This window comes from Arachis hypogaea, chromosome 20 (genome assembly GCF_003086295.3).
Source record: "Arachis hypogaea cultivar Tifrunner chromosome 20, arahy.Tifrunner.gnm2.J5K5, whole genome shotgun sequence".
Classification (NCBI taxonomy): Eukaryota; Viridiplantae; Streptophyta; class Magnoliopsida; order Fabales; family Fabaceae; genus Arachis; species Arachis hypogaea.
This window is the reverse complement of record NC_092055.1, coordinates 12,520,159-12,543,380: the sequence shown is the minus strand read 5'-3', so window position 1 is coordinate 12,543,380 and position 23,222 is coordinate 12,520,159. Positions and strand designations below refer to the sequence as shown.

General features: G+C 36.3%; 3 protein-coding genes across 20 annotated transcripts; 2 read left to right on the top strand and 1 right to left on the bottom strand.

The window, feature by feature from the left end:
* The first annotated feature begins 3,210 nt into the window (after positions 1 to 3,210).
* On the top strand, positions 3,211 to 4,347 carry LOC140182948 (uncharacterized). Its single transcript, XM_072230928.1, has 2 exons — positions 3,211 to 3,449; positions 3,660 to 4,347. The coding sequence occupies exons 1-2, from the start codon at positions 3,211 to 3,213 to the stop codon at positions 4,345 to 4,347; spliced, it is 927 nt and encodes a 308-aa protein (XP_072087029.1).
* A 2,512-nt stretch (positions 4,348 to 6,859) lies between these two features.
* Positions 6,860 to 7,978, top strand: LOC140182947 (uncharacterized). Its single transcript, XM_072230927.1, has 2 exons — positions 6,860 to 7,052; positions 7,428 to 7,978. The coding sequence occupies exons 1-2, from the start codon at positions 6,860 to 6,862 to the stop codon at positions 7,976 to 7,978; spliced, it is 744 nt and encodes a 247-aa protein (XP_072087028.1).
* A 5,738-nt stretch (positions 7,979 to 13,716) lies between these two features.
* On the bottom strand, positions 13,717 to 20,350 carry LOC112782582 (pentatricopeptide repeat-containing protein At5g27110). Of its 18 annotated transcripts, XM_025825039.2 has the most exons (6): positions 19,867 to 20,328; positions 18,298 to 18,365; positions 17,484 to 17,774; positions 17,289 to 17,356; positions 16,502 to 16,599; positions 13,717 to 16,117 (listed from the first exon to the last, which is right to left on the bottom strand). In XM_025825039.2, the coding sequence occupies exon 6, from the start codon at positions 16,105 to 16,107 to the stop codon at positions 13,993 to 13,995; it is 2,115 nt and encodes a 704-aa protein (XP_025680824.1). In that variant the 5' UTR covers positions 16,108 to 16,117; positions 16,502 to 16,599; positions 17,289 to 17,356; positions 17,484 to 17,774; positions 18,298 to 18,365; positions 19,867 to 20,328; the 3' UTR covers positions 13,717 to 13,992. The 18 variants fall into 18 exon arrangements, with proteins under 18 accessions (XP_025680824.1, XP_072085631.1, XP_072085629.1 ...); XM_072229530.1 differs by lacking the exon at positions 18,298 to 18,365 and having other exon boundaries at positions 16,502 to 16,605; positions 19,867 to 20,345; XM_072229528.1 differs by lacking the exon at positions 18,298 to 18,365 and having other exon boundaries at positions 19,867 to 20,345.
* Between the last annotated feature and the right edge of the window lie 2,872 nt (positions 20,351 to 23,222).

Here is a 23,222-nt window from a genome sequence, read left to right as displayed (position 1 = left end):
GATTGGCTTTAGCAATGCTTCAAATATCATCTTCTAAAATACTTTTAAACCACAGTTTTTTATATGGTTGCTTTTGAAACTAAATTTTTCATCATTTTGAAGTAACAGGAAAGACCGTATTTCATACTCCATATTATTAAACACTAAAACACCAATTTTTTTCTGTTACCAAATTTTTATATTAAGTGACGAAAAGCAATTTCATTCCATCCTCTAAATGATTCTAGCTCTTCTCATATCTTACGAAATTCCTGGTAATCAAAATTAAAGAACTCAAGTCCCAGACGATAGCATTTCAACTTTTAAAAAACCTATTTTTAATTTATTTGGGATTTATTTTATTAAGGTAGGTAGGGATAATTATATTCCATTTTTTTTAGTGAAAATTAATTAAGTTCAATTTATTACAAATTGAGTTTAACTAATATTATCTTTAATTTGTTATTTGAATTTAGTTGATGAGAAAATATAAATTAAACACAAACCAAATATCCAAAATTTTCCAAAATACCTATTATCCTAGCCTCTTTCACTAAGTAAAGAATGAAAAAAACAAAGAAAAGAAAGAGATAGAGATCAGTTAAGGTTCAAGAAACGGAAAAAAAGAAGAGAGAGAAGAGTTGGTTCCAAGTAGAAATGTGGGAGAAGAAGAAAGAAGGGAAGAAGCAAAGGGAGATCAGAGAAGGACATGGAGAAAGGAAGAAGAGGAAGAGGGCGACAGTGCCCAGAGCAGCTATTGCTGTTGCTGCCACTCCTAAGCTACACTTCCAACACCTACCGTTCTGCATAGTACAAAAAATTTAGTTTTAGTCGCAAACATTTAGTAGCAAAATATTAATGTTACTATTCTTTATTTAGGGTCTATTAGGAAAGTTTCAAAAATAATTTGTTTGAGATTTTGACTTATGAAAAATAATAGCATTAATGTTTTGTGTAATTTTTAAAACTAAATTGCATCTTTTTAAGAAATTACTTAAAAGAATTTATAGAAAAGTTAAAAAAAATGACTTCTCTCATAATGAAAAACTTTTTATTACATTTCTTTTAAAATAAATACTTTTAGAATTAAAAACTCAAACACAAAATAACTTATTTATAAGCTATTTTTAATATAGTTATTTATTGTTTAAGCTATTTTTTTAAAAAAAGTTTAATTAAACTGTTTACTCAAACTGGACCTTAGTCTATTTTTTTGTGAAAAAATATATTTTTATTTTTATTATATATTATGATGATAATTATAATTGTTACAACTAAAATTTACTGTTTCACAATATATATGAAAATTATGACTGAGTATTGACACAAAATTGTTACTATATATCTTAATGAGTTTAATTTTCATGTGTTTGCGAATATTTTTCTAATTGAATTTGATGTTTAAAACTATTATTTTTAGGATTATAAATCACTAACTTTATCGCGTCTTTTATTTTACTTGATGTTGTGATATATTTTCTTTGAGTATTTTAGAATTAAGTTATATGCATTATTGGCCTAAAGAAATGGAAAAGGCATGGACAAAGAGAAAAAAAAAAAAAAGAGAATAAGAGCGTACATAGGTCGAATCAGACCGAATTTAATAATTAGACCCAAATTTAATCTAATAATTTACTGGGTATATTTTGACTTAATCCTGACTGGCTAACTTGACCTAAAATAAACAGGATTAAATTAGGTCGATTTGATATAATATTAGTATATAAAAATTTATAAATTTTATATAATAAATTAATAAAAAATTACTTTTAAAAATTAAATTTAACATATGTTATATCATATTTATAATAAAATAAATTATCTTAAAATAAAAATAATACTATTTAGTATAAAAAATTTAATTAAAATATAAAAGTATAATATTCCTTGCAAATTATATTTTAAGATATATTTTAATTATAGAATACAATTTTGAGCTGTGTTAAGTAACCTAAAGTATGACCAGAATCTTACCTAAAAATAATATCGAGTAAAAATGATAAATTCAAATTTGACAAAATATGAATCGAATTCGGACAAAGTTTTAAGTCAGAGTCTTAAACACCCCTAGAGCAGAATATACAAAGGAATTCAAAGCCGACCTGAAGTGCAGAAGTACATATACACAACATCATGCATACGCGCCTATCACGTATGTGCACCAACTCAGGCATAATCACGATATCTACATATACACCACTTCTCGCGTATAAAATAGTGAATTCATTTTTCTCACTTACTCACGTGCACATGAACTTTGGGCCCTAGCCAGCTGCACCAAATATACTACGTAACACCCTTAATAACCGAATACTATGGTAGGACTCTTAGTTTCGTTTTAATACTAAAAAAAAAAAAAAAAAACAGAATACTATGTGATTCATTACCCAAACTTTGGCCCACAACAACAACAATCTCGGAACCTAGTATAGCTGGAAGAGAAAACCCCTCTAAAATAACCGCTCCACTCAAGTTACCACTATCCCAATAAACTCAGGTAACAACCAGCATGGACTCCGTCAAACCAATAACAAACTTGATACGAATAACGGAGTACACAACAAACAATCAGATATATATACCAGCACGTAACTAGTCAAGAGGTACGCAATTCATTCTAGTCTTATTCTGAACTCTCTCACATTCATACTTACTTGAGCGTTGGAGTCCCTTTTCAGGTACCCAACGCCGCCTCCCCAGAAGAAGACGACGTTCCACCCTTTTTACTCCAAGGAAAGCTGGTTCAAGTACCGCCAGAACGAGCTATACCTCGGAGTCAACTTTCACACAGGAACATTTGGCGCCCACCGTGGGGCCGATATTTTTCTAACCCCACAACTTCCTATTTTGGATACTGTCATACTCTTTTTTGCAGGTTGCGACGCATGGCGGACGAGCACAGCCACGCTCCCTCAGGCCGAAATCCTGGCAATCAACGAGGTCCTGAAGGCCGAAAACCAAAGAATGGCCGAGCTCCTGCGATAAATGGAGCACGACCGAAGCAAAGAAGAACACAAAAGTGCCGAAAACAAGGACAATAATGATTAGCACACCTCTGAAACTAAACACACCATCCCTAAAACCACTAAAACGGCCACCAAAAAGAGAACCAACCCCTTCGCTAAAGAAGTCATAAGTTTCGAAATGCCCCAAAATTTCACCTTACCGTCAACCCTAAAACCCTACAACAGAATAGGAGATCCGAATGTCCACGTCACCAAGTTCCAGGCCATGATGTTCATGAATAAGGATTCCGACCCAATCTTATGCCGTACTTTCCCAACTTTCCTAGATGGAGCCTCCCTGATTTGGTTTTCCAACCTCCCTGAAGGCTCCATTTCTAACTTCGACGAACTAGCAGACCAGTTCGTCAACCACTTCGCCGCATCCAAAATATACGTCCATAACTCCGATTACCTAAGCACCATCAAACAAGGACCAAACGAAAGCCTCAAAGACTATATGACCAGGTTTGCCGAAGAAACCAACGAGATACCTAACCTAAACCCTGAAGTCCACCTCCATGCCTTAAAGAGCGGCCTCCGACCAGGAAAATTCCAAGAATCCATAGTCATTGCAAAACCAAAAACCCTAGCCGAGTTCCGCGAAAAAGCAACAACCCAGATCGAGGTGGAAGAATTTTGAGCACTACGAAGAGCAGATAAACCTACCCCAATCAGGGAGGAGGAAAGGCGGAACAGACAATCAAACAGCAGGACGGATCAAAGAACGTTCAGACTAACACCCAACTTCGACAACGACACCCCCCTCAATGCCAAAAGGGAGGACATCATAAATGACATATTGCACTCAAAACTTATCAAGCCTCCAAACAGGGCCGGTACATATCAAGACCAGCGTCACGTGGATAGGTCAAAATACTGCGCCTTCCACCAAAAGTACGGCCACACTACAGACGACTGCGTAATAGCCAGAGATGTCTTCGAAAAGCTCGCCCGCCAAGGGCTGCTGGACAAATACATTGACAGCCGAGGAAGGAAGCGAAGCACAGACGAGCTCGGCCAACAATCCAAAATATCCGACAATTCCCGAGATAAGGGGAAAAAGGTAGATAACGATATCAATCTGCCTTGCAGAATAATAAACTGTATTTCTGGCGGTTTTACAGGCGGCGGTTGCACAAACTCGGCAAGAAAGAGATCATACCGAGCTATGATGACGATGACAAAATCAACTCCATCCCAACCTGTCAACAGAGACAAACCAGAAATCTCATTCACCCCCGAAGACTATGAGGCAAATGATCAAAACCTAGACGACCCCGTCGTCATTACCGCGCAGGTCGGTGAACCATTAGTAAAGAAAATCCTCATGGACCCCGGAAGCAACGCAGACGTGCTGTTCTAGTCAACATTCCAAAAGATGAAGCTAAGCGACAAGAATCTCCAACCCTCGTTCGGAGAACTGGTAGGTTTCTCAGGTGAGCGCGTCTCAATCCGAGGTTATATCTGGTTACAAACTACTTTCGGAGAATATCCCAACAGTAAAACAATAGATATACAATACCTCGTCGTAGACTGTAAAAGCCCGTATAACATCATTTTGGGCAGACCTTCTTTAAATGCATTCAATGCTATTGTCTCTACTGTGCATTTGTGTGTCAAGTTCCTTTCACAGGATAACAAAGTTGTCACCATTCATGGAGACCAAAGGGAAGCCAGGCAGTGCTATAATGCCAGCTTGAAGAACGAATAACCAAAACAGCCAGACCAATAATACGTCCAAGCGGTATATAACTCGGAGCAACTACCACCCCTGGCCTAGTTGGACCCGAGGACTAACCATCAACAGCGACCAATGCCAACAGATGATCTTACTAAAGTTCAACTGACAAGCGACACAGACAAATACATATACCTCGGCAACGCGCTAAGAGACGCCGAACGAGGACAGGTGGCCGAGCTATTAAGACGAAATGTCGACCTGTTCACTTGGACACCAGCAAATATGCCAGGAATAGATCCCAATGTCATCTGCCACAAGTTGGCCATCAATCCATCAGCCCGACCTATAGCCCAGAAAAAGAGGAACCTCGGCGCCGACAAAAGAACGGCTTCCCTCGTGGAAACTACAAAACTACTAAAGGCCGGATTCATCAAAGAGCTCAGATACTCCACCTGGCTAGCCAATGTGGTAATGGTAAGAAAAAGTAATGGTAATTGGAGGATGTGTATGGACTATACAGACCTTAACAAGGCCTGCCCAAAGGATGCATACCCCCTCCCATGCATTGATAAACTTGTTGATAATTCTTTTGGTTTCCAATGCCTAAGTTTTATGGATGTCTATTCTAGTTACAATCAAATCTTAATGCATGAGGCTGATCAAGACAAAACTGCTTTTATCACTGACAATGGTAATTTCTATTATAAGGTTATGCCATTCGGACTCAAAAATGCAGGTGCAACCTACCAACGGCTCATGAACAAAATTTTCGCAAAACAAATCGGACGGAATATAGAAGTCTATGTCAACGATATGGTGGCAAAATCAATACACACGGAAAACCACGTCGAAGACCTAACAGAGATATTCCAATAACTTCAGAAATACAATATGAGGCTAAACCCAGAAAAATGCGCTTTTGGGGTACATAGTGAAAAATTCCTCGGTTTCATGCTCACTTGCCGAGGCATTGAAGCAAACCCCGATAAGTGCCAGGCGATCTTAAACATGCGAAGTCCAAGGATGGTCAAAGAGGTCCAACAACTGACTGGTCGACTAGCAGCATTAGCCAGGTTCCTGCCTCGTATAGCCCACCGAGCACACCACTTTTTCAAAAACTTAAGGAAACAAGAGGAGTTCCAATGGACCGACGAGTGTGAAACGACTTTTACAGAACTAAACCATACTTTCAGCTCCCCCAATCCTCCAAACCCCAGAAGTAGGTAAACCACTTTATCTATACTTATCTATTACTAACCATGCTATCAGTTCTGTATTGGTAACAGAAACAAAGAAGCAACAACACCCAGTATACTTCGTTAGTAAATCACTCCAGAATGCCAAAACTCGCTACCCAAAGTTGGAAAAACTAGCCCTAGCTCTAGTTACAACAGCCAGGTGCCTGCGACACTACTTCCAAAGCCACACCATCATGGTTAGAACGAAGCAACCCTTAAGACAAATACTGTCGAAACCTGAACTAGCTAGGAGACTAATCAAATGGTCAATCGAATTGTCAGAATACGACATCCAATACCAATCCAGAGGAGCCATCAAGTCACAAGCACTAGCCGACTTCATTGCAGAACTTACTACGGAAGAACAAGCTCCCGAAGATATCATGTGGACACTATACATTGACGCAGCCTCAAATAGCAAAGGCTCTGGAGCAGGAATACTCCTCGAAGGAGATCACGGAACACAATTCAAACAATCATTACAATTCACTTTTCACGCAAGCAACAATCAAGTAAAGTATGAAGCTTTAATAGCAGGACTGCGGCTGGCTCACACCTTGGGTATCACACAAATAAACGTCAAATGTGATTCTCTCCTGGTGGTACAACAGGTAACATGCAACTTCCAGGTAAAAGACCCACTATTAGAAAAGTACAACAAAACAGTCAACAACCTCATTAGTACCTTTCAAAAATTTAATATTTCCCATATACCTCCCAAAGAAAATGACAAAGCAGACATCCTTTCAAAATTAGCAACAACAAGAAGCCAAACAACAACACCTATATTATCTCAACTAACACTAGATGAGCCTAGCATTATGCTAACAACTATTTCGAGTATCTTGCAGGAAGACGACTGGAGATCACCCTTCATAACTTTCTTGAAAACATGTATTATCCCAAACAGCATCCAAAACCATCGAAAATTCAAAAGAAGAGCAAGTTTCTACACCATGCTCGGAACAGAACTATACAAAAGAGGATTTACAAGACCCCTTCTACGATGTCTAAACTCGGCAGAAGCCAAATTGGCAGTAGATGAAGTGCATGAAGGAGTCTGTGGAACATACATCGGCGGCCGAGGCCTAGCCGCCAAAATACTACGAGCAGGCTACTACTGGCCGACGCTAAAACAAGATTGCATGGGTAAAGTCAAACACTGTGACCAGTGTCAACACCACGCACCAATCACCCACAACCCGGCCGAGCAGTTACATAAATCCGAGATATGTTGGCCGTTTAACAAATAGGGGCTCGATATCCTCGGCCGATTTCTACCCGCTCCAGGTCAGGTTAAATTCTTAATTGTCGCCATAGAGGCTACACCATTGGTAAAAATCACTTCCGAAAAAATGAGTTCTTTCGTATGGAAAAATATACTATGCCGCTTTGGTATTCCTCAATTCATTATAACCGACAACGGTAGACAGTTTATAGATCAAAAATTCACAAACTTCTTATAAAATTTCAAGATAATCCAACAATTTTTCTCTGTTGAACATCGACAAACTAACGGTTTAGCTGAGCCTGCCAATAAGATAATTTTGCAGGGCCTCAGAAAGAAGCTCGACGACTCAAAAGGAGAATGGGCCGAGCTTATTCCTGAAGCACTGTGGAGCTATAACACAACAGAACAATCATCAACAAGGAAAACCCCCTTCAAGCTCGTCTATGGAAGCGATGCCATGATACCTATCGAAGTATCTCTACCAAACATCAGAACAACAAACACAAATGAAACCGACAAGGTTGAAGCCAGGAAAGCCAAGCTGGACCTCATAGAGGAGGAACGAAACAAATCAGCATTAGACCAACTAGCATCCAAGCGAGCTATAGCTCGGAAATACAATCGAAAACTCAAACCGAGGAATTTCACAGAAGGAGACCTCGTACTCAGAAAGGTCGAAGACGTACGAAAACCACAGGGGCATGGTAAACTAAGTGCCAATTGGGAAGGTTCGTACCGAATCCAACAAGTTATCGGCAAAGGAGCCTACAAGATACAAAAGCTCAATGGAACCACCCTACCAAACACTTGGAATGTATCATCTTTGAAAATGTACTTTAGCTAATGTATATGTCGGACACGGTGATGCACTCTTTTTCCTACTGCCAGATTTTATCCCTAAAGAGGGTTTTGTTGGAGAGGTTTTAATGAGGCACACCACCCCGCATTTTCACAACTTATTCTACTACAATAAAACACAACTAGCTATCCCTAGTATTCAAATTACATCAACAGCTTCAAAACAAACAATACTAATTATGCAATACATTCAAACATATCTAACGAAATGCGACTAACATCAATCCCTTGCAAAACCAATTCTAACATCATCAAACTTGGTTGATCAAACACGTACATCTTAGAGCGAACAAAGTCCAAATGACTACAAGTCGAAGTAACGCTAATAACATATACCTCGCGCATAAATTTTTCCGCGCACAAAGTCAACACACAAACGAGGTGCATATCTCACACGAATAACAAAACTCTCAAAACTATACTTCAACTCCTAATCATTCAATTCTCACAAGCAAACAAAAACACACATGAAAACATCTTCCAAACAGCGCAAACTTGTAATAGCAACATCAAATCCTCAATACCACAATATTTGGCTAAATGCCAGAAGTTCACCACAAACAGTCAAAAGAAAATAAGTCAAACAAGTTTTAAGAACTATCTATTACAAATTTAAACATCAGGGTTCTCCCTCTCACCCTCGACACCATCCTCATCCTCAATCAATTCATCCCCAACCACAACCTTACAAGGGTCCATCTTCGAAAGATCAGCAGCAGGAGCAAGAAGCTTGGCCTGCTCGACAGCCCTGTCAAATCCAGCTGAGAACATCTCCAAGCCATGATCCTCTTTCTCAGTTTCAGCCTGCTTTTTCTCCACTCCAAGAGCCACCAGTCTCGCCTCCAGACCCACGTTCTTCTCCTTCAATTCTGTCTCAGCCTTCTCACACGTCGTCAATTTCTCTTGCAGTGTATTAATCAAGTCAAGAGCATCACAAAGCTTGCTCAACTTCTCCACATTTTCTTGCATCAGCTAAGCCATGGAAGCCTTATCAAAGGAGTCCTGAGCATGTTTCAGCTCCTGGGACCGACCTATACACATCAGACGTATTCCCACCACCTGAAATCCACACAGACAGTATCACTCAAACGAAGCAAGCAACCAAAAACGGAACTATAATAAAAACAATACTTAACAATACCTGCAGAAACTGAGCAACGCCAACATCACCAACATCATGAACAATCTTCACATCAGAGGGATTCTGGGCATGCTCATCAGCAACAGCAGAATAGGAGAAGTGCTCTCCCCATACAGACGTCAAATCCTCACTTCCCCTATAACCATCCAAAGCCCTCTGATTATCAGCAAATCGTTTCACCTGTTCCAAATCGACGCTTTTCTCACCGAGTATATCCTCGGCCCCATCCATTTCTCTCTCTTTCTTTTCCACCTTCTTCCTTTTATACCTAATTTTCTTCACCGGGGAACCCTGGTTCACCTCGGCCCCCACCTCAGCAGCAGCCTGACTACTCGAGCCTTGCCTCTCAACATTCTTTGACCGAAAGAATGCGCGCAAGCTAGTAGAAGTCACCTTTGGAGCTTTTTCCACTGCAAAAGTACAAGGTACTAAGAGCACACGACAAAACAAAATATCAAAGCAAACAAGAGAAGACCAACAACTATTTACCTATATACTCAAACAAAGCATCTTTATCAGATTCAAGATCAAGCATATCCACAACAGAAAGCAGAGAAGAAGACGATACATGATTCACTAAAAACTCAACAACCATTTCGTTTTTATACTCCATCACATCCATCCCCAGAATTTGCCTAGGCCTCGAAACCCAAAACAAAGTGAATTTTTCTAACAAACAATGATCAACATACCAGGGAAAATCATTCTCAACCACACCAACTTTCAAAAACATGGATTTAAAACCTTTGAACGAAGAACGATAAAGGCTGAAAATAGCCCGTCCAGGAGCACTAGCAAGGTTTAGCTAACACCCCCTCTTCACACCTTTGCATTAAAACAGAGCAAAAAATACTTCTAGAGACGGTTCCATTTCTAAAACACCCATCAAAATCTCAAAAGCCCTAATAAACGCCCACGAGTTTGGATGCCATTGTGATGGGGCACATTTCAATTGCATCAAAACTCCCCACTCGAATTCGGAAAACGGAAACCTAACCCCTAACTCCACAAACACAGCATTGTACATGTAAAAGTACTCGAAACCCTCACCCCGATGAAAAATCCGATCATCCGCATTGCATGGCATGAACTTAAGGTTTATCTCACTACCCTCCCTAACCCAAGACGACGACGAACCCAACTGGGATACGCTAAGCTCATCATCAAAACTAGAAACCCAACCCTTCACCGAGTCGGCAACCCACCCGTATGGATTCAAAGGATCCCAAACAAAAACCTCTTCCACAACCTTATTAGCATCCTCGACTAGTTCCTTCTTCCTCTTACCCTTAACCCTCTTATCAACCACTACACCCTTCCCTTTATCCATCAGCAAATTTACAGCAGAACTAGGAGAAGAGAAACGAAAACAAAAAGCAACAGTCACTAACCTTTTTTTCTCATTTTGAAAACAACGCAGGGAAGACGTAGACCAAAAACGGTAAGCCAAGAGTCCAGAAAATTAACCAGCCCACTAAGCCACATCTTCAGATAAACAATCAAAACCCCCAACCAAATTCCAACCGTTGATCACGATTACCAACTTCAACATCAACGACTCTGATCTCCAACCATTCCCATTCCCAACACACAATTATAACGCACGTTTCCCGGAATTCTCTCTCCTATACAATTAATTTACCGCCTAAAATTTCAACCTTGACAAATTTTTCAAAAAACCCCCACAAGCAAACAAGTCGACCTTGGGGCTACCACTATACTCGGTCCCGAGCTATAAATAAGCTCGACCTGTTATAGCTCGGCCTTGAAAAATAAGTCAAGCTTGGGGGCTATGATCCGTTACCCAAACCTTGGCCCACAACAACAACAATCTCGAAACCTAGTATAGCTGGAAGAGAAAACCCCTCTAAAATAACCGCTCCACTCAAGCTACCACTATCCTAATAAACTCGGGTAACAACCAGCATGGACTCCGTCAAACCAATAACAAACTTGATACGAATAACGGAGTACACAACAAACAATCAGATATATATACCAGCACGTAACTAGTCAAGAGGTACGCAATTCATTCTAGTCTTATTCTGAACTCTCTCACATTCATACTTACTTGAGCGTTGGAGTCCCTTTTCAGGTACCCAACACTGCCTTCCTAGAAGAAGACGACGTTCCACCCTTTTTACTCCAAAGAAAGTTAGTTCAAGTACCACCAGAACAAGCTATACCTCGGAGTCAACTTTCACACAAGAACACTATGTTTAAATCATAATATCACTGTTGGTATAAATTTTTCTTTTCCTCATTTAAAAATGATTATATGGTTGAAATTAAATTATGTACAATCATATTAAAAATAAATCATACAGGTATACCTATACATAAATACAGTCATGTCAATATTAATATATTTTATTTACAAGAGTTCTTTATAAAAGTAATATAAATATATATAGGCGAATTCTACTTAATCCTTTCTAAAATAATATGTAAAATTATTTCCTATAATGTGTTACATTTTAATTAGATATTTACTTTTAATTTGAGTTACTATTTTAACCATAATTAAATTATATTATAATTAAATTTTTAAAGAGATAAATATATAATTTATTAAAAGATTAGAAACTAATTCTTTTAATTTTTCAAATCACATTAATGGTAGCCCTAATCCTAAATTTTTCTTTCTCGTTGGCTCCCCTGCTCTGCGTCGTTGCGTCTCTTTGCTCTGGTGTGTCTCTCGTCGTTCTTGCTTGCTCCGGTGCGTCTCTAACACTGCGCGGTCACGTCTGTGGCTCCCCTGCTCTACGTCGTTGAGTCTCTTTGCTCTGGTGCATCTCTCGTCGTCGCATCCTCGTCCGTCGCTGCTATCACCCCTGGCCAAAATTTGCTTCGCCTTGCTTGGATAGGTTGGTTTTCTCTCTTCTCTACATTCTTGAAACTCCCTATCAGTTTTTTTTTTTTTTTTTTGTTACTCAATTGGCTTATAATTTGATTACAATCAACGAGGCGGTGCTGCTTGAGAGGCGCGACGAGAATGAAAGAATAGAGGGATCGAAAGGCTGAAAGCCATTACAGAGGGTTAGGATACATCTTCTAAAAATGATTTGAAAAAAAAACCATTTTTAATACTTTAAAAAATTGTATAATTACCCATTTTAAAAACTAATTTAATTATAAAATAGTCTAACCATAATTAACCTAATAACCAATTAAAAAATAACACATCACATAGAATAAGTTACTTATTACTTTACAAAGGAAATGATAGAATTCACCACATACATATATATATAGTGAGAGAAGACTACTAATAAGACTATAAAGAATCTCCTACTTTCTCAAGCTCAAAAGTCTCTCTTCTTATCCATTCTCTGAAAAACTTGAGACCCTAACACTAACAGAGTGAGAACCAAAGGTCCTCAATAAAAAATGAGAATGCTGCAAAAGTAATAAAAAATAAATACAAATAGTAAACGCGCATCTCAAAATTTTTTATTTTTATAAAAACTTACGTTCTTTATTTCTTTATTTCTAATTATTTACCTTACTTTATACAAACACATATCCTAAATATTTTGTTGTATTCACTAAAGAAACACCTAAAGGTTATCTTAAGAATATTTTATGTAAATTAAAATTAACATTTTAATATTTAAAATAATAAACAAGATGAATATTTCTTGATTCTAGCTACAATAAAGTTAAAAATTTTATTTTTGAACAGAATTGAATTGGATGCCACTTAGACGAAGTTTGAATAATAATAATAAGAGTAAATCTCCACATACAAATGATTTTTCATACAAGTCATTTATAAACACGCCGTTTCACATTTTTTTTTTGTGCATCTTTTTCTTCTTCTTTCTCCGTGCTTTCTCTTCCTCTTCCTCTTCCTCTTCCTCTTTCTCTTCTTCTTTCTCCGTGTCTCTTTTTCTTCTCTTCCTCCCTCTTTTTTTATTGAAATTTCTTCTCTTCTTTTTGTTTTCTCTTTCTCCTTCATCAAAATCACCAGAAAAAACGAAGAAACATTATTCAAGGTACGTTTCTTGCCTTCTCTTTCTCCTTCTTCTTCTTCTGAAATCGTTTTTGAAGAAGAAGAAGCAGCAGAAGATGAGGAGAAAAAAGAGAAAGAGTTCTGAATTATGCATAAAGTGTACTTCAACGAATTTTGGGTGTATTTTTGTAATCCTTTGGGTGTATTGATTTCAAGAAGAAATATACTGTTTCTCCCTATATTGGGTCTATATTGGGTGTATTTCTTAAATCCTTTGGGTGTATTTCTGTAATCCTTTGGATGTATTTCTGTAATCGTTTGGGTGTATTTTTGTAATCGTTCAGGTGTATTTCTGAAGTTCCATCATCTTTAAAACAATTTCAAAACTTGATTTCAGAAACCATGAAAATCCAAAAAAACAGAAGGAGATCGAAGACAAAGAGAGAACGTTTTTCCATACAAATCATACAAGTCATTTATATTCACGCCGTTTTCACGCTTCTTCTTCTTCTTCTTCTTCTTCGTAAAAAAGGAAACAAAGATGAAACACGCGAAGATGGTTTAGTAACGCGCGTGTTAGGCTCAACTTGTAAGACTTGTAAACAAAAATGACTTGTATGTGTAACACTCCTCTAATAATAATATTGTTATTGTTATTATAAACATTTAGCTGTTGAGGTGGTTTTCCTCAAGCCAGTTAACAGTAAAGTCCATCTCACTATTTATTAAGTGATGGTACAAAATACAAATTACTAAGTTGGCAGCCCTGCGTTAAATATAAAATCAAGCACAGTAAAGCTACCTTACATTTTGCTCACAGAAAAATTTTACTTGCAACTAAGTTTAAGGATCATTGTAATTTGTGATGTCTATCTGCTAAGCCTACGCTCTTTTCCTTTGAAGGCTAGTAATATATCTGAGTTTCAGTATCAAAATGGATAAATGATATAGACTCGTCTTCCATGTGACTAGTAAGATACCAAAGACATTTTTTAATTGATTCCAAATGCCATCGGGAATTGTCTTCCGAAAAGAAGGGTTGAATCTTTTGGTTAATCTCCGTCCAACTGCATCCTGGATTCTTCTTCAGTCCAAGCTTTTTCATTTTTGATCTCACCATCCGCATTTCATCCCACTTTTGAACAGATGCATACATATTTGACAGGATAATATAGGTTGATGGATCATCAGGATTCTTGTCAATTAGCATTCTTGCAATTTTAACCCCCAAATCAAGATTTCTGTGCAAACGACATGCAGAAAATAATGTGCTTAACAACCCAACATCATCCGTGATTGAAGGATTTCTTTGCAGAATCTCATAGGCTTCATTTAATCTTCCAGCACGTCCAAGAAGATCAATTAAGCATGAATAATGCTCAACTCTTGGCATAATGCCATAAACATTGATCATTTCGTTGAAATAATAGCATCCTTCATCCACCAACCCTGCATGGCTACAAGCAGATAATATGGCAAGAAAAGTAACTCTGTCAGGTTTCACATTCCACTGAAGCATGTCAGCAAAGAGTTTTAAAGCTTCATGGGCCCGGCCATGGGACCCATAAGCTGTAATCATCGAAGTCCAAGACACCAAATCTCTCTCCGGTAAAATTCTAAAAATACCAAATGCTTCATCAACAGCACCACACTTTGCATACATATCAAGAAGAGCCCCCATAACTACTTCATTGTCTTCTAAGTTGCTCTCAATAATCAATTTGTGAACCTCTTTACCCTTTTCTAGAGCTGCTAGTTGTGAACAAGCAGCTAAAACACTAGTAAAAGTAATAGCATCTGCTTCTACATGAGCTTGTCTCATGTCACTAAACACGTCATAGGCTTCAAAAAATTTCCCTGCCGTCATATATCCAGAAATCATGACGTTCCAAGAAACGGCATTTGTCTTCGGTATTAACTTAAAGATGGCTTCAGCTGACCCAACCTTTCCACATTTGAAGTATAAATCCATTAGGGAGGTATTAATAAAAATATCAGGTTGTATGTTGTTTCGTATTATATATCCATGCACGAATTTCCCCTCTAGTAATCGAGCTGATCGTGAACAAACCATTACTATGCTACTTAAAGTAGTCAAAGTTGGCTTGATTCCCTCATTGTACATCCTCCTAAAATGTTGAATACATGAAATGATGTCACCTTTCAAACCATATCCTGCAATCAAGGAATTCCAAGCAACCACGGTCCTTTTGGGCATTTGCTCAAAAACCTCTATGGCATTTTCTAGGTCACCGCATTTTCCATACATGTCAACAAGAGCAGAACTAATGAAACTATCTAGCTGAAACCCACTATTAATTAACTCCTTGTGAATTTCCCTTCCCCTCTTCAAATCCAAAAGTCTAGCACATGAGGAAATAGCTGTTGTGATTGTAACTGAATCAGGCTCAAAACCAAATCCTCTCATTATGCTAAAATAACGTAGGGCCACTTCGAATTTTCCATTTTGGTAATAACAAGAAATCACTGTATTCCAGCTTGCCACATCCTTTTCAGGCATTTCCTCAAAAATCTTTATAGCATACTCAAGTGCATTGCATTTAGCATACATACCGACAAGAGAGCTTCCAACTACAATGTCTGTCATTAAACCAGCTTTTACCAAACAGGTATGAATCATTTTCCCTAAGATGACTCTTCTCAACCCGCCACAAGCCTTGAGAACACTCGGGTAAGTATAACTATCAGGTTTAAGGTAAGGGTAATGCAAGAACTTCTCAAAAAGCTCTAGAGCTTCCACATACATGTAATTCTTAGAGTAACCAGCCATTAGGCCATTCCACAAAGAAATCTCACTTGGATTTTCAATGGTATCAAAAGCATGCTTTGCAAAATCATATAAATGACAAGAAACATACAGGCTAATCAGGTTCCTGCAAAAGGAAACATCACTTTGCAACCCCAAAGTCACAACCTTCTGATGGATGAGTTTCCCTTGCTTAAGTGACTTGGAAGTCACACTGGCTTTCAAAAGGGATAGAAGTTTTCTTGCATCCATTCAGCAATGGCTACAGAGATACAACAAAGAAACTATAATTAATCTTACCACATTAAGGGAGAAACAAAAATCAGAAATATAATCTACAAAACAAGAGGGTGTAAAAAATAAACACACCTAGGGAAGAGGTTGTTGGGATGCCCGTATTATTCAATATAATAAGAAAATTAGCTTTATTTAATTGTATACTATAAGTTTTAATATTTTTTACAGTAAAAAAAAATTGACAAGCAATAAAAGAAATATAAATGTTAAGAATCATTACACTTGAGAATCAGAGTTGTTGATATCAATAAATATAATTAACTATATAAGGAAGGATGTGGAGCCAAGTGCAAAACATACATTGTAAGCAAATTACTAAGTTACAATACAGTGGTGGTAGCATATATACCACTCAATGCAGAATTCTCAGTGGCAACCTGGAAATACGATATGATTTGAAGGATGTTGCTTCATCTCCATAAACAAAAGCAAACTGTGAAGCTAACCCTACCACTTAGACAAAAAACACCTATAATTATATGCATAAATAAATAAATAAAGACAAATACATATATAAATTCAGTTTGTGACAATCTATGAGGTAAAATTACGGATCCATTTTCATTTTTTCCAAAAGATAAAAAATAAAAGAACTTTCAAAGGACTTAGACAGCGTGCCTCACACTTTCATTATTTCTACCATGTCGATATGCAGATATGATGCAGAATATATGTTAGTAATTGTTGATTGTTTTGTTCAAATTGGTAAATAGATTAAAATAAAATGAGCAATAATGTTTTTATTGGCAAGTGAGACATAAATGAAATTGAAGCACATAAGAGTATTACTACTCCGACAGTCAAAACAAGAAACATATACAGGAATGATGTCTTTGGAGATACGCAAACTTGCCTCTACTCATTCATTCATCTACAAAATCACTGAAGAAGAACATATCTGGAGGCAGAAAATTAACAGCAGCAACAAGAATAACTAACACAATAAATTTGACATAAAGATGATAAATGAGCAACATGAACAGGAAATTAAATTTCTTGAACAGATGAACTCACCGAAAGAAAGTAGCAGCAACAGACGAGACTAATAATCAAATATCAATAACTAATAACATAGCTAGAACAAATAAGAAGGTTAAGCTAGAAAATTGAATAAGACGAGATTGAATGGCGTATACCTCGCATCATGTTAGGACCACGCACCCAATCTGAGCTTCCACTCCCGCAGCCAGCATTCCTTTTGACCCTAATTATCATATTCAAATAATCAGGATAACAAATTATAAATTTCGAACAAATGAATAGCATTAAAATCAAATTAAAATGTGCAAAAACCCTAAATGCTTAGCAGAGATATAGGAGCGATGAAGCACATGGAAGTGAGAGAAGGCGAAGCTGAGGAGATGCAAGAACCAGAGAAGAGGCAATTAAGCAAGAGGCACGATGCGATGAAGCAGAGGCCAGTGGCACGACAGAGAGACGGTGAAGCAGAGCTGCAGTGTTGACGCCAGCAACGGCAGACGTATGCAGCGGCGGTGGAAGAAGATGCAACAAAGTGGGCGACGAAGCAACGCGAACGGAAACAACGGAGCAGAAGACTACCAGCGACGAGCAGGGGACAATGAGACAAGAGAGCGTTGCCGTCGAGGGGGAGCAGATTGCGACTGGTCAGGAACAAGGGGAGGAGGAGGGGAGGAAAGATTAGATAAATTAAAATTTTTAGATTTGTCCTTAATTTTTGTCTTAATTTTACACGTGTATTTAATCATGTCACATTTAATCATGTCACATGAGTACACATGAGTAAAAATAATTACTTTTTATAAATATTCATAAAAAAATAAAGAGAAAAGGACAAATAGGTCCCTGACCTTTTGCCCCGCGAACATTTTCGTTCCTGACCATTGAAAAATACTTTTAAGTCCCTGACCTTCACAAAACTTGCACGGATTAGTCCCTCCGTCCAAATGCCTCCGTTAGGGACTGATCTGTCCAAATGCTTCTGTCAGGGACTGATCCGTCCAAATTTTCTGAAGGTCAGGGACTTAAAAGTATTTTTCAATAGTCAGGAACAAAAATGTCCGCGGAGCAAAAGATCAGGGACTTATTTATCCTTTTCTCAAAAATAAATATAGTTGCATAATAATTGTGGCTAATGAATTATAACCAAGGTTCTGAAAACCGGACCGGATATCAAACCGTTTTAGTCACTGGTTCATTGGTTTACTGGTCCAACCGGTCTAACCGTAATTCAACTGAAAAAACCGTTCCATAATAAAATAATAAATAAATTATATATAAACATCCTAAATATCTTTCAAATTTAAAACCCTACCTAAAATATCACCAACTAAATGTAATTAATTATCAAAATATGCAATAACTTGCTGCAAATTTGTTGACAATTAACATAATTATACTTCCATTAAAAATAGCTGGATTGAATTACAATGCACAAGTTGAAGATAGAGAATATTGTCTTAATGTATCTAAGTCAAAAAGTAAAACAAAAAATGATAGTATTGCACAATAAACACACAACAGAGCCCGAAACAAACACGCAACACAACAGAGGCTGAAACAAAAACACAACAAAACCTGAAACAAAAAGAATCCAACACGGAGGAGGGGTAGCAAGTCGGCAGAGATCAAGAACAGGGACAGTGCAACCAAACAATGAAAACAGAATTTTGTTTATATAACAAAACAATCAAAACATGAATCATACAATCACTAATTGCAAATTTTTTCTTCATAAGAACAGAACAATGAAAACATGAAGCATATAATAAATCAAAAGATCACCAATTGCAAATCTTTTAATAAGAACAGAAGTTAGAACAGTGAAAAATGAAGAAAGATTGGTAGTTTTCAACCCAATTTTAACAAAGCTCATCACAATGATTAACAACAAAAAAAAAAGCAATGAAGGAACAGTGAATCAATAAAATAGGCAGTGCAAATTCAAGAAACTTTAATAAAATTTAACTACAGAAACAGACAGTAAAGCAGTAATAGAGTTATCAATTTAAAATTTATCATCAAATACATTTAGTGAGCAAAACCAATCAACCAAGTACTGACTGGGCATTCGAAAAAAAAAATCAAAAGAACAGTTAAATCACAGCAAAAACACAAGAATAAGAACATTTAAAACAAAGCAACCCAAAAAAAAATCTAAAAATCACCATTGCTGAAAACAATGATTTGATCCGTGTATGCTCAAAGAATTAAAAGCTAAGCTTACAGGAAAGTGAAGAATACCAAAACCAAAGAACCTTCAATCACAGCTTAAATCAAGAACAGAAAATCACAATAAAAACAGAAAAAAATTAAAAGTAACAGAAGAACAACAGAACAACAACACAAGAACAATTAGCAAATTAACAAATTCAAAATAACAGTTAAAATTTCCTAATTACTTAGATCCAATTATTCTAATTTCACATGCAATCAACTTACTAAGTTTCTAAAAGCTAGAAATTATAAAACCAACCAGAAATATGGTTAAAGCATTTCATCAAACATGTTCAGTGCCGTAAAATTAAAACAAAATAAGAAAATTCAAAGCTTAATATCAATGTGATAGATAAGAGAACATAACTATTGTAACTTCAATTCAGTCTATGAAATAATCCAAACCACTGCCAAATCTAATAGTTACTTATTGTAATAGAAATCAGAAGTTGCAGAGTTTGAAGCAGAGTATTGGTGTTGTGTGAGTGTATTGTCTGGTGGCGGGTTTAGGGAACTCACGGCGGCGACAAAAGAGAGCAGTTCGACGGCTAGGTGGAGCGCGCGGGTTGGTCGCAGTGTTTGAAGCAGATCAACGTGGCTTCCAGACGAACACGAATGCGAACTCGAACGGTGAACGGGGAGTGAACGCGAACAGTGAACGCCGAGCGAACGTGAACGGCGAAGAACGCTAACGAAGACGACAGCTGAACGAAGACGCGAACGTGAACGGCAAACAAACGGCGACGGAAGCGCGGCTGAGCAGACAAAGACGACGGACGCCGAGCTCGAGGAAGCAGCCGCGATCGGTGACAGCGAACAGGGGTTGAAGACTTGGATCACGAGGGAAGCTAGATAGACGGACGGATGGCGAACTTTGAGTGCGACGGACGCGGCAGTATGCCACTCCTTGCGGCGGTGGTGTAGGCTTACAGTGCTAGGGTTTTTTGGCTGGGGTTGTGTGATTTGATTTCTTTCTGAATGGACGAAAGAAAGGGGGAAAGGGAGAAAGAAACGGAGGAGCTTCCGTTTTTGTGTAAACCGGGCGGGTTCCGGTTCGGTCCAACCGGACGGTTCTTGTCCGGTTCAACGGTTTTTTACCGGTTTTCTGAACAACGGTTTTACATGGCTAACCCGACTGCTAATGTTGTCGGTTTGCGGTTGAACCGGCTGACTGGCAGGTCCAATTTTCAGAACATTGGTTATAACTCAAATAGCATAGTCTCCTCATACTCATATAAAAGGTCGCAGATTCAAATCTTCTTATCTTTAGTTAAAAAAAAAAAAACTGCATAATAATTATGTAAAACATTTTATACTTGTATAAGAATGAATATCAATCTAATCAAATATGATAAAATATAAAAATAAAGAAATTGAAGAAACCGATTTTTTCTTTTGAACAGTAGTATTTATAAATCATATCATCTGATTTATATTGTTTAACATTTTTAAAAAAATCACAAATTGGACCATTCAATATATATTTTTTAAAAATAAACATTTTTTAAAACCGAAATCGAATCTTTTAATTTTTATTTTCAAAAATTAAAAAAATACAAACCGTACTCTCTGGTTTATAATTTGTTTTTACTCCTCAAATAAATTGACCCTCCAATTTGATCAATATCAATTTTTAAAAAAAAAAGTGTCATATAAAAAAAATCTAAATTTTTAATAACAATATATTACACACATATTTAATTAATATAAAAAATTAGCCATAATTTTTTTAAAAAATATTTTCATAAAAAAATTAAATTGTATGAAATTTAAAATAAAAATAAACAAATTTAATTTTTTTATTTTATTAAAAATTAATTTATCTAATATTTAAAAAAATAAAATGTCAAAAATTAAAAATTAGACACAAACTTACAAAAATATAATTTAGTCTAAAAATGTAAATTAAAGAGTTGACAATTTGATGAGCAAAATTTTATTGTAAGATAGAAAAATAACAAGAGAATAAACTAAAAACAAATGAAATATGTAAATTACAATGCTTCCTTCTCAAAAATATTCTTCTTGTTTCTTCAATGATTTACGTAATCATCCGATTTTAGTAAAACAATTTTTGGGATTTTTTTTTTTTTTTTTTTGTGATTGGCATCACAAAAATTATGTATCATGGTTCTCATTACTTTAGCAGGCTGAATTGATGTGAAATTTTACAAAATCACAATTCGATAAGTGCACCGAGTCGTATTAAGTAATATTACGGAAGTGGATTATCGTTTCACGAAAATTAATGGACTAAGGTAAATTGATTATTCTAGTCAGACAATCAAAAACTAAAATTTCAGAGGCAATTGTCATAAAAATAGTGAATCAAATAAAAACAAGTTATAAATGGTTGAGAATTTAAAATTATTAAAAGAGTTAATGTTTTAAAGATACTAAAACTTTAGGAATAATGCTTTTCACTTTCTATTTTGATCCTGCAAAATGCATCTATGGCAAATCATAAATAACCAAATCTCAATCTCTTGATAATTCAGTTTCTCTTTTCTTAATAAACTATCAATTTCTTGATCAATTGATTATAATAAGAGATGAGGTACGTTTATTAGTTTAAAAACCACAAAATTCTTTAAGAGCTAAACCTAATTGATTCGATGTTACTTATCAATTCTAATTTTAAAACTTAAAGAACTATGAAAAGAAATTTTCAAGCTTAATTCCAATAATCAACTTTTTTAAGATGATAAGAGAATTTAAGTCAAATTAGATTTATTTTTCAATACATTTAAATTTTTGTGATGAAAAACGAAAAATCTTTTTTATGAAAACATTAATGCATTAATCAAAAGTAAAAAAGCTATAACATTAATCTATTAGAATCAACAGAACTTCTAATATTAGTCGAGGAGATTAGTGACTTATAATATACTTGAAAATAAAAAAAAAAATAATGAATTGAAAACAGCTGAGAGAAGGATTCGCGTATGTGTTCTTTTCCTTTAAATACTAATCCTATAAACTAATTCAGAATTCAATTAATTTAAAAAAAATTAAATCAAATCTATTCTAATTAATTAAGTCTTCTCATAGAATTTTTCCTTTAAGATAAGTCTTTCATGATCTTCTTAACAATTGGCAATTAATGCTTAATTTTATGGGCTTATACTAAGCTATGATTATCCAATTAAGTGTTTGAAGCATTGAAAGATTAGTGAAAGACTAGTAAATGATCCAAAGCCCTGGAAGATAGCCCAATGTTATGCGTTATACACATAGCTCATGCGTTATACGCGTGGATCTCCAATTGGAAAGACTTGGCCTCTATACGCATGGGTTTTGGCTGGCCATTGGAGTTGTAATTTATTGGTGCGTTATACACAGTATTCCATGCGTATAACGCATGGAAATACGCATGGTTTTCCCTCAACATCTAGGGGCTTCAATTTGTGCTTGCTTGATCCATGTTTGGCCCCTTTTCTCGTTGCTTATGCTTGTTTTTTTTGTTTGCTTCTCTTCTTTTTTATTCTTGTTTGGTTGCTTTGTAATTCTATATATTTTTTTTTTTTGTCTAAAAACTGATAAAAATTTTCATATATTTTTTATTCTTACTTCACTTATAGCTATTTTTGTCTTTTTTTAGACGTTTTATATTTTTTTAACTTATCTGCATTGCGGCACAAAAACCACTCTTTAAAGCACTCTATTTTTATCTTTATCTTTTCTTGTACACTCGCATTCTACCACCAGGACTCCTTGTCTATTGGTCATATCCCTTTAGGTTCGCCAAAACTTTCTTTTGCTGTTTTTCTAATAACTTCCGCCATCTCCCTCCACATCTCTTTCGCGCTTCCATCCCCTTTTCATTCTGCCTCTTCTCTTATCCGTCTTAGAAAAATTCTTTGTTCCTCACCTTT

What these genes read in the sequence shown, in the direction of transcription:
- LOC140182948 (XM_072230928.1), top strand. Translation starts at nt 3,211, where the DNA reads ATGATGTTCATGAATAAGGATTCCGACCCAATCTTATGCCGTACTTTC. An exon ending in CTCAAAGACTATATGACCAG is followed by an intron (nt 3,450 to 3,659) that starts GTTTGCCGAAGA and finishes TACCCCAATCAG; the next exon opens with GGAGGAGGAAAGGCGGAACA.
- LOC140182947 (XM_072230927.1), top strand. Translation starts at nt 6,860, where the DNA reads ATGCTCGGAACAGAACTATACAAAAGAGGATTTACAAGACCCCTTCTA. An exon ending in GCTAAAACAAGATTGCATGG is followed by an intron (nt 7,053 to 7,427) that starts GTAAAGTCAAAC and finishes CTAACGGTTTAG; the next exon opens with CTGAGCCTGCCAATAAGATA.
- LOC112782582 (XM_072229531.1), bottom strand. Translation starts at nt 16,107, where the DNA reads ATGGATGCAAGAAAACTTCTATCCCTTTTGAAAGCCAGTGTGACTTCC.